The following is an 11789-nucleotide window of genomic DNA, read 5'->3' on the forward strand; positions in this document are numbered from 1 at the left end:
TGAACCCCTTTGGCAGACATCATCCTTGCATCAAGGGATAACCGAAGAAGAGATCTTCTGCCGCACCTGTGCATTAGACTCCTGTAGACTCACATTCACTTACTGACATGCAACATACAATCCTTCACACATTATCTCTAGATTTATTTTAACTTGCAGTCAACCTGTCCTACTAGTTGCTTTTCCTGCTAAGTGTTTCTTTTCCTGCCTATTGGCACATAGTTACAGCAACTTAGATTCCCTTAGACTCCGTTGGGCCAGATCCTTGGCGGTATAAATCGGTGTAGTACCACTGACTCCAACAGAGCTATGCTATTTATACCAGATGAGGATCTGCTCATTGCCTCCAATGCTGTTATTTCAGCTTCACACTAAGAGCAGAATCTGGCCCTAACTCACTAGATTAATAATACCCTCCCCCACCCATTTCATGCAGATTCACTTCCTTTCAAAAATGCTACATGGTTTATGAAGTAAAAAGGGAGTATAAAGAGCTCCCGGAAAATAAAACCCCATGATAAATTGGGGGAAGGTAACAATACATCACCACTCATTTAATACTTTTATACACTTATTTTCAACCTATGCCAATCCCCAACCATCCATATCAAGATACAAATCTCACCCACATTGCATTTTAACATGCTGCTGTACTTTTGTTTTCACTCCTTAAAACACCTGTCAAAATAATATTCAGGTGGACTGTAGGCCAATCCAGAAACACAAAGGAAGATACAGTACCTGCCCCAAAATTGTTTAAGACAAGGCTCAACAAGTTCATATAACAATTAAATAGGAAAGCAGTGGGGACGGAAAGACAACAATGTACCATAGTAAAATCACACTGTTACACAGGTTAGCTATTGCAGAACTTGATTGTTGAAGAGCTATTAGCAAGGCTCAGATGAACTGGAGAACAGCCAAAAACAAAACACAGAAACAACCCAGTGGCATTTTTTCATGTTCTCTGTGTATATATACCTCTTCCTACTGTATTTTCCACTGCATGCATCTGATGAAGTGGGTTTTAGCCCATGAAAGCTTATGCCTAAATAAATTTGCTAGTCTCTAAGGTGCCACAAGGACTCCTCGTTCTTTTTGCTGATACTGACTAACACGGCTACCACTCTGAAACCTGTCACCTTGCAAAAAGAGTAATTCAAGATCACATGTTTTTAATCACACGGCAATTTTCACTTTAAGCTATGACCTCTTACTAAGCAAAATAAATAATTAACAATACTAAATAAATCATCATCATGATGTTACAAATAGACACTCGGGTTCTCATTTTAGACAGTACAAATGTAACTGATGCAGACATACACAGTGAAGATTTTCAGGAAACATTAGGAATCACTTCAGTGCCTGATTGTTCTATAGTATCGTGCAGGAAACATGCAGTGCTGGTTGGCATGTGGTTGTGACCAACAGTCCAGGTATCTGAGGAAAAGAAATTGTTTTTCTCTCCAAATAAGAAAGGGAGAGGTAATTCAAGTATAATATCATATGCTGAAGGGCCACAAACACTCAAGTTAAGGGAGTAAATTCTGAAGTCCTAACTTGGTCAAAGCCTCCCATTAAGTCAATGAGCGTTCTGCCTGCATAGGGATGGAGAGAAAGGTAAGGACCTTTGGATTTGGTCCTAAGAAGGTGGATCCTAGCACAGCCTAAAAGCAGAATGAGACAATAAAAAATACAGAAGGAGTTGTAGTAGCTTCATCACTGTTTGGAACCGTTAGCTTTCATGCTCATATAAATCGGGGACTAAGAGCACTGGCAATAGTGCATGTAGGCACTGTACTTGCTCCTCCATGCAGCTCTGCTAACACTCCTTATTTCTGTCCTGAACCTCATAAGAAGAAATTGCCAATCATGTTTCATTGTGTCATTTCATGGGGTGGTTCTCTGAATTGCTCAGATGGTCATGAGAAACTGTAATGAGACTTGTAAACAGAGTTCACTCAGGACCCAGGCAAGACTCAGCCCTCATCAGACTCCTGCACAGAAGTTCCCCTCAGTGGCAGTTCCCTGGGTTTTTATTATAGACTTTTTATAAACCGGACAAGAATTCCCATTCTATACAAACACAACCATAAAACTGTAACACTCTGAAGCCACGTGTATGTGTGACAAAACAAAATGAAAATATGTACAAGGGGGAAGAAAAAGAGAGAAAAAAAGTTAATCTTTTCTCTAATTGCACAGTATGGAGTTAGACATGTAATGCATTACCCCACCACCACAAATAAGTAGCTAGATGCCTGGTGTTAGCTCATGTTGTTTGGTAAGTACTGACTAGCTGCATAAAAATAGATTGTACCAAAGGCCCCACTCTTCATTTTCCTGTCTTATCTTAGTTCTACCTGATATTCATTCTGCTCTCCAGTGGGCACTCGAGAACATCTGTGTCGCCTACTGTGAAAAGTCAGAGTTTACATCTGCTACTGCGAGCTCTGTACAGCTACTGAGAATGACATGACTAAGAGTGTGAACTGTTCCAGTCATTAATCTCTTTCCATCTAACTGTTTGGGTTTGGGGAGTTGCCATCATCTATTTTTGACAATAATTAAATCTAAAATGGTCATGTACTTATTCTCCAGGAATGACTCCCAAGTTAAAAATGCCTTTTTGAAATCGGCCCTGTCCCTCAAACCATCATAGGTGGAAAGAGAAATACAGAATGGCTGCTTTGAGAAAACCAGTGATTTTCCTCTGTCTCCCTCCCCTGATGATTGCAATCCCAGATCCGCAGCCTTTGAGCACCTGGTCCGATGGTGCGTGTGAAAATTCACTGAACATTTAAATGTGTTTGTCTGGATTATTTAGATGCAAACATCTGCCATAAAAAGTTAAATGTAATTAAATTCAGACTTTTAAACACAAGATGGTGGAAATTACCATGTACTATTGATCTTTCTACAACCACCATAAAGTTAAGTAGGTATTTTGCATAATACATAATAAAATTCTGTGCTACAGGTGCATTTGTTTCCTAGTGTGTCTTCTGACAGTCAGTGAGGAGGGAACTGACATATGGTGCTGTAATCCTAGCTCTGTAATCTTTATCATGGATCAGGAACATAGGCTCAATAGTTCCAGAAAGAGAGAAGAAGGATAATTCAGTGGTTAGGGTGTTAGCCTGACATTTGAAAGACCTGGGTTCCATACCCTGGCTGCTCCATCAGACTTCATTGTGTGACCCTGACCAAGTCACTTAATCTCTCTGTGCCTCAGTTCCCCATCTGTAAAATGGGGATAATAGCACTGCCCTACCAACAGGAGTATTGTGAGGATAAGCCTGGGAGGTGCTCAGATGCAACAGTAATGGGGACCATACAAGTACCTAAAATAATAAGAGTCTGCCACCTGTAGCTTGGTAGTTTAAATTTAGTCCAGTGAGTTAAAATTGTTACCATCAGATAGATGCTTGGCAGTATATAGTATGTGAAAGGAATTTGGTGCTACGATTCTGAGGCCAGATTCTGTCATCCTTACTCACACCAAATAGCATCCGACTTCCTCAGAGGTCAAACTGATTTCAATGGTACTATATATGTAGCAAGTAGAGCTGTGTGGAGAATGGTAATTCTGCTTCACAACGCAGTTTGACGCTGCATCTTGGCAGGGGGTTAGACTAGCTGCCCCCGGCGGTTTTATCATAGGGTTAGAAGATTTGAAATTAGGTTTTATTCTGATTTGGAAATACTCTGCAAAAAGAAATGGAACCCAAGTTTCGAGGCAGGCTGCCCTGGAGCAATGGCCCCTGAGTGCCCATACTGACAAGGACCTGTGAGCCTGGAACCTGGCTCTCTCAATGTTTCCATGCTCAGAGCTACCCATCTGGTCATAGGAAGGGGAGCTGGGAGTCTGCACGTCCTGGTGCTTCCAGCTCTTTGACAGCCTGCCTGGCAAGCTGTGGAGGAGCTGGGGGCTTGGAAGCACCATGGCAGCCATGGCAGCCCAGGTCCTGTTGCAACGTCATCAAAGTCTAACAGTCTCTGCAAAATGTTCAGTTTTGATGAACCATCATTCTCAGAGAAAAAAGTTCCATTGAAGAATTTCTGACTAGCTCTCGTAGTAGGGAACTATTCATTGAGAGCAAAGGCGGCAGAATCTGGCCCTTTGTGAAATTTTCCACTGCTTTTTTTGCATTTGTTGCAAGACTTATTGCTCAGATATGTTTATTTTTCTTAGTCTTTGACAAAATCTCTGTTCTCACCATATCCTGGATCCTTAGGGGGACATATTGCTGATCTGTTAATGTGCTATGTTTAATCAGTGTTTGTAAAGAGTAACATCAGCTTGAAAAATCTGTAAAACCAAACATATTTTGCATTTAAACAGCACTGCCAATCTACAGTTCTCAAATTATTTACTAACATTAAACTAGCTTTACAACATCCCTATAACATAGGGAACTATTACACCCATTTTACAGATAGAGAAACTGAGGCACACATTTACCGGTTTGCCCAGTTTGTCAGAGTCAGTAACAGGTGGGAAAATAAACCAATAGTCCTCACCCCTGGTTTTCTACTCTAACTATTGGATGAAACTACCCCTCTGAGCTAACCTTTGGTCCTAAATGATGTAATAAAACACAAATAGAAATGCAGCATTAAAGCACTATGTTACAAGCCTTCCATTAAATTTACATTTGTTGCAGAAGAAAATGGGTACTCTTTCCACAGAGCTGTCTGCGAAAGACAGATCTGGAACCACTTCAAGAATATTTCCTGTGACTTTGTCAGACACACACACAGCGAAGAACCCTTGCTATCAGCCTCCAGTTTGCCTCTTCCCACAGCCCATGGAGCAAGAATCAGCCTTTGGAAGGAAAAAGAAGAGAGGCCTCGTAATATGCATTTCCTATGCCATGTGACTAAAAACTATGGGAGCTGACACAGAATGGAGTCTGAGCCAGAAAATAAACAGTTTGTCACCTGTCATATTTTCCAAAAAACTTCTCAGGAGGAAGATAATTGTGAGAGCCTTTTCCAGGCCCAACAGAACCTTAAGAAAGTACTTCTCTAAACAGTAAATTACAGAATTTAGCATATACATTTCTTGGGAGTGGGACTAAGTTTTCCTCTGTACAACCTTGTGCACAATGACAGTACTAAAAAACTAACGGGTGAAAGAAAGATCCTCTGCCCCATTTCAACAAAGAAGAAAGGAATCTGATGACGAAGTTATACTCGTACTCATGTCAGGGAGATACTAGTTATTACTATTAGGTAGAGGTAAGAAGGAGTGCTGGCTGGAAACTACAATGCTACAATCTCAACAAACAACATTCCCAGAAAAATAACATCTAGCAAACGAGCAGAGAAGGGGGTTTCATATTTATTTTTAAACGTGGATCGAAATGTTACTGTGTGAGGAGGGCTCTGTATATTCCACAGTATGCCAGAGCTGAATTCTCCAGCAAATCCCTGCTGATTGCTGCAGCAATGTTTCTTGGATTGCAAAATTACCCAACAACATGTGATTTTGTTTTACATCCAGCAATTCTAAAGAGTGCCCCATGAAGTGATTATGTAACAATAAATACTTGAAAACATTTTTTATTAAGTTCTGTCAGTTTCCTTGGTGCTGAAGGCCACAGAGTGGACGACAGGGTCCCTGTTTTCAATTGCTATCTATCTAAAATAGGCCAATAAAGAGGCACTCGCATGAGCTCGTCTCATCTCAGAACAGGGCAAGCTTTACACAATTTAATAAAATTGTTGAAAGGCTTCCCAGAAATAATGTGTTGCCACATGCTTCCCTCCCTGAATCTAGTGTTTGCTATTCTAGTTCTCCCAATAAACCCCTCCCTCCAACATTTATTACCCTTTTGCTTTGTTCTGCTGTAGTTCCTCTCACACCTGCAGCCCACCCATAGTCTGTGCTATCCATCCTTCACTTGCCACTGCTCTGATCCTCCTTACATCCCTTTTCCTCAGCTAGACCCCCCCACACCCCATGCTTGTGTCTACCCTGGGAGAGGAGTCTGGTATGGGGAGAGGCAAACCCGCTATTAAGTTTGAGGTCTGGGAGAAGATTTTGGCAAACAGGTCTTATTGAGCGTAGTCTCACCCCTCACCAAGAGATGTTTCCCTACTTCGGGCTCAGTCAAACATTTAATTCTCCTTGCATGGGAGACAGAGGATCAGCAGCTGGGAGAAAATGATCAGAAAATATAGGATTTGTGTGGCCAGAACAACATTTTCTGAGGTAACTGGAGAGGAAAAGGTTGATTCAGTGGCAAATTCCATAAATGCAAAGTTGTGGAATCCTCCACAAAGCCCAACCTTAGACTGAGGGGGCCAGGGGAACTCCTGGACAGCAGAGCCCTGAAAGGACACTCAGGGAGCTCTTACAGGACTTCTAAAATTCTGCTGTAAGGATCCTAAGTTTGTGCATTGCCGAATCCAACCCAACGGCAACGGAGTCTGCTTTGCATATGTAACCCACACACCTCCTGGGTGTGGTGTTCTGGCCTCACGAGTGACACCAAGACCACTAAGAGATTAATGAGTCTGCTACAGCCTTAGCTAAGAGCCATGTGGTCTTTAGCTCATGCAGTAGAGGCTCATACAGTTACCTCCAGAGATTCCCAGGTTCAATCCTATCTGCTAACAACTGGAGTCTGTTGGTGTTACAGTATTCCCCAAAATAGACTTATCCCACTATAAGTGTGCCATGCTTACTGTATTTCACTCAAAACACTGCAGAGAGCTCACTGTCTGGGTGTGATAGATTCCAGACTATTGAACTGCCAAGAAGGCCATTGCTGTGTGGATCAACACAGCTGCACTTTTTTTTCTTATTTGAGTTCTCTCTCCCTGTTTCTGCTCCTCTGGCCTCCTTTGTTATCTTTTTTTAGGATGTTATTTCAGCTTACTTGATAGCAGTCTCACCTCTGGGGCAGGAGGTCATCTATTTAAGTCCTAGGAGTTGGACTCATACCAAATTCTGACACTAGAGTGAAACACTGTACTGCTAAGCCCCTTGTGGGCTAGTGAACTGCATTGATCCTACCCAGGAGGGCTCATCCCTGTGGGGATATTCAGGAAATTTAAGACAAATTAACTAAAAGGTGTGACATTAAAACACACTCACTCACTTAAAGTAATCTGAGTTTGCTTTAGCCCTTTGAAGGAGGAGTAAGCTAATGCAACTAAAGCCTTAGTAACTAGACTGTTTTACTGCAGATGGGTTCACAGTGACTTTCCTATGCTCATGAAGATAGTCTCTGCCACCACTGAAAGCCAGCTCTTCCGCCTCCCAGTCCTACAGTTTACAGAGAATTTATCCCACTATTGTGCCTGGGAGAAGGGATAGCTTAGTGGTTTGAGCATTGGTCTACTAAACCCAGGGCTGTGGGTTCAATCCTTGAGGGGACCATCTGGGGAAAAAATCAGTACTTAGTCCTGCTAGTGAAGGCAAGGGGCTGGACTCCATGACCCTTTGGGGTCCCTTCCAGTTCTAGGAGATAGGCATATCTCCATAATTTAATTGTTATTCCATGGATTTTTCTGATTTGCATTGTAAACTCCTCCAGGACCTTATCTGTTTATACGCTTTGTGAAGCACTTGTAGTGTGCTAGAACTATCTTAGGGCTTTGCACTGCAGTCTCTCGACTGAAACACATTCTCATTCTCCTTCCCCATCCTCCACAAAAAGATGTTTCTAACCACAATTGATGTGACTTCATTGTTCAAAGAACAGAGATTCATAGCAATGAGAAATGCTAAGCACTTGTCAAAGCAAGAATAATGCCCTTAAATTAGTTAGGCTTCAGTTTCCAAAGAATACTAGACCATAATAAGCTCAGCCAGTTTATATTTCAAAACACATCACTATTTTTCCAGCTCTTTAAACAAGAGATGTCTTGCTGGCATAAGACATGTCATTGTACTAATTCCACATGGAACAGCAAATCCCACATGAGAAAATGTTCACAGGCATAAAATACAAGCATTTGGTCCCTATTTGCGGAAAGGAAACACGTTTGTTATATGAACATGGCCAAAGGGAATGGATCCAACACAACAAGCTTCCCACCCTAGGCCGAGGCCCAGCAGGCCAGATCCTCAGCTGAGGTAAGTCAGTGTAGCTCCAGCGGAGGAGCTGGCTCCATGTGTTCTTGAAAGGGGACAGCTCTGAGTGGCCTCCGCCCCCAAAGAACCTGGCATGCTGCACAGTAGTAATTACACCAAGTAATGGCTCTGTAGTCAGCCAGTACATTACACTTAATTTACACTCCCCAATTCAGTGTACTGTTCCCTGTTTAGATTTGCACTCCCTTTCTGGGAATGGTATGTCGCCATTTTTAATAATAATTCTATTTATACAGGCCTCTCTGAATGGTCTTTTTGAAAGACTGTTTACTCTGTCATGCTAAGAAGAAAGGGCTCTCTGGGACGTGCATGGCAGAGAATGGGGTTTCTTGCTAGTCTTTAGGATCCAGGTTGTTAAAGGAACAGGCTAAGAGCTTTAGCTCCATTCTCAAAGACCCTGGGGATGTTGCCCTTTAATTTATATTCCTGCACTGAGATTTCCTTCCTATGAGACAGAAAGAGAGACAGATGGATGGCCCATGTTTTCTTTCCTCTAAATCGCTGTTGTGCTCAGACTTTCCAACCCTTCCCCAGAGCAGAATGGAATTCATTTCCTCATTTGAAAAAAAAGAAATCCCCATTTAACAGGGTTAACAGGATAACTGAGTGGCATATTGGATCTTCAGCTTGGCTTATGCTCGGAGAAGAAACTAGCATTTCTCAGCAGAGAGTCTTATTTTATTAATGTATTTTTCCCCCCAGCTACAAAAACTGATTCTTACCTGACAGAGGAAATAGTTGCAGTTTCATCTCTCCAGCTTGTTTCAAAGATAATAAATCTGTCTGCCCCCGCCTGACAAATGGCTGCTATTATGCCCTAACAAGTCCACTTGTGGCTAATTGAACAAGTAATAGACACAGCAGTAACCAGTCAACAAGCACCACTCAGAGGTTATGCTGTAGAATAGCCCTAGGTTAGGAATATGTATTTCCTTTTCAGTTAGGAATTCTAAGGAGGAAGGAGATAAGGCTCCAGGAAAATCCTCATGGGCCGAAAGCATGAGTCTGAAAGTGCTCTGAAATTTAGAGATCAATTCCCACCCGCATTAATTTGAGATGTGGTATAGTCAGAAGTCCTTGCCAAGATTGTTTAGTCCAAGTCAGACCCTGTGTGAGGATACGGACAGCACAGGACTTAGAATCATAGAATCTCAGGGTTGGAAGGGACCTCAGGAGGTCATCTAGTCCAACCCCCTGCTCAAAGCAGGACCAAACCCAACTAAATCATCCCAATTAATGATTCATCAATTAATTGCTGAATTAGTCTGGAAGCAAGCGAGGTAGAGGGAACTTGAAAACAAGTTGAAATCTCTGTGTAGTAATGACACCCCTCTGAGTCCTGTCTCTTCCACCACAAGCAGAACAGAGGGGATGGAACCTGGTGGGACTCCCATGAAAAGGGCCTCCCTGAACAACCAGATACCCAGCACTAACCTTTGATTCTGCTCTGAAAAGATCCCCTGGGTCAGTGGAGAAGAATCCCACCTTCCCCTGCCAGAGCTGCAGGGCTGTCAACTGTAGCATTTCATTATTATTTGTACTGCAGCAGCATGGGGGCTCCCCAGTCATGGGCCAGGGCCCCATTGTGCTAGGCACTGTACTAACACAGACCTGGAAGATGGTCCCTGCCCCAAAGAGCATAGATCATAACGTTCCTCTGGATTTTCACTACGTTTTCCAGTGAGGAGTTCAGATGTCAACCAGTTAATATTTTATTTCAGATGGAAATCACAGTAAATTCCAAAATTACGTCTTTAAAACAATTAGGTTACTGAGCGGCAAACCCAAGCATCCAAAAGCAAGAATATGCTAGTTGAAGACACCCTAAATCTTACACAGCTCACATAATAAACACATTATTCTTATCCTGTATAAAATAATGCATCCCATGTATATTTATGTTTCTTTTTCAAAGGGATTGTGTATTGTGTTTATATTCCCGAGATTACTCAGGAGGTCATTTTGGTCAGAGGTAAGGTGTTGTTTTGTGACAAAATACACATTACATTCTGTTTAATAGGAATTATTTGTTTCTTTTGAGAGCAGTGCATTACTTCTGATACCTCTCCTCAGCAAACAACATATGGATATTAGTCTACGACAGGGATTCTCAGCCTGGGGAGTCATGACCCCCAGAAAGGTGGCAAACAGTTCTGGGGAAGCTACAAAGAATAGGAGTCCTGGCTGGGGTATCCCTATATGGTAAAGGGGAGTGAAGTATGGAAAGGTTGATATCACTGCTCTACTACATTATGATCTCCTACAGCGTATAGTTAACACAAGGACTTTTATGTTCCCGATTTATTATTTTACATATTCAACAAAATATGAAAACTGGAGAGGACATATATTCTTAGGGCTTGCAAACAAACACTTATGCACGTGAGTAACCATGAGTATTAGTACTCCTATTGATTATAAAAAGTTACTCACCTGGGTACATGTTTACAGGATCAGGCCCAGAGCCTGTAAGGCCCAAATCCTCAAAAGTATTTAGGCTCCTAATTTACTGTAATTTCAGTGTAAATACAGTGAAACCCCACTATAACGCGATGTTTTGGGGTCCAAAAAATTCCATTGCAATAAATGCGGGGTCGCGGTATAGTGGAGTTTCAAGCCGGTCAGTTTCAGTCAGTGGTCCCCAACGCGGCGCATTGATGTGCGCCGCCTAGTGCCCCTATTGCCTAGTGCCCAGCAGGGGAGAGAAGCCGCGGCCCCGCGCCTGCTGGGGACAGAGGACTCTGAGGCTGCGGGGCCAGTGCTCTCTGTCCCCGGCAGGTGCGGGGCCACGGCTCCTCTTGAAAGTGGAGAGAAGCACTAGGAGGGGGGATATCAATGTCCCGGCGGGTGCCATGGCGTTGGGGACCACTGGTATTAGGGGAGCCAGCTTATGATCGCGTTATATGCAATTTCACGTTATGGAGGGGCACATTATTGTGAGGTTTGACTGTACCTTTGAAAGTTCCAGACCTTCACTTTTTCAGGCAGTTTCCATGTCTTCCTACGTGTTAGTACAGTGTCTAGTGCAAATGGGCCTTGATCCTCTGGGCACTACTGCAATAGAGATAATGATGGTCAATCATAATAATGGTGGGTTAGTGACATGAACTAGTAAGAGAGTAATCAGTTTTCATATACATACAAGTGAAAAGTGTAACTGAACTATAACAATAACCAGGGCAGTTGTTATATAATCTGATACCCTAGAAGTTAAAACTGATCCTTACAGCATTAATATTCGATCCATGATTCTGCCCAGGGAGGGTTAGTGCACAGCCAAGGACTGAGAGGTGATTACAGCAAAGCAACTACACACCAGGCTGCCAAGTGGGACTACAGGTCAGGTCTGACATGCGCAGGGTTGTGGCCAGGATTCCTTGTGGACCTACATGCTTCACAGTATGAGGAGACCTTGCCTTCAGCTACTTCTTCAAGACCAATAAACATTCCCTTCTATGATGTCACAAAGGCTGTGAAGCCTGCACAATTGCCATGTGCCTTTCCCTTCCTGTGGGCCTGGCTGATGGGGCCCATCTTATTCACTGATCTATTTCATCACCACCCTCCAGCCAGACTGATCAGCACCTTTACCACAGACATGCTGAAGTTTGTCAGAAGTGCTGTTTATATGACAGTTCTAATAGAGTACATAGAACACAAGGCTCAGAGTCCTGCA

At 42.7% G+C, this 11789-nt stretch overlaps 1 protein-coding gene across 7 annotated transcripts in view; it reads right to left on the reverse strand.

Moving 5' to 3' along the window:
- ADAMTS12 (ADAM metallopeptidase with thrombospondin type 1 motif 12) overlaps positions 1–11558 on the reverse strand; it is a 268928-nt gene extending 257370 nt beyond the window's left edge. The window contains exons 1-4 of one of the 7 annotated variants that reach the window (XM_039545723.1): positions 11341–11537; positions 11084–11167; positions 4660–4831; positions 1327–1443 (exon numbers count right to left, since the gene is read on the reverse strand). In XM_039545723.1, coding sequence (XP_039401657.1) covers positions 1327–1350 — 24 coding nt within the window. In that variant the 5' untranslated portion in view covers positions 1351–1443; positions 4660–4831; positions 11084–11167; positions 11341–11537. Of the gene's footprint in view, positions 1–1326; positions 1444–4659; positions 4832–11066; positions 11168–11340 lie in introns of all 7 variants that reach the window. The other 6 variants (XM_039545726.1, XM_039545725.1, XM_039545727.1 and 3 more) reach the window with 6 other exon arrangements.
- Between the last annotated feature and the right edge of the window lie 231 nt (positions 11559–11789).

This window comes from Mauremys reevesii, linkage group 6, assembly GCF_016161935.1.
Source record: "Mauremys reevesii isolate NIE-2019 linkage group 6, ASM1616193v1, whole genome shotgun sequence".
In the NCBI taxonomy this organism is placed as follows: Eukaryota; Metazoa; Chordata; order Testudines; family Geoemydidae; genus Mauremys; species Mauremys reevesii.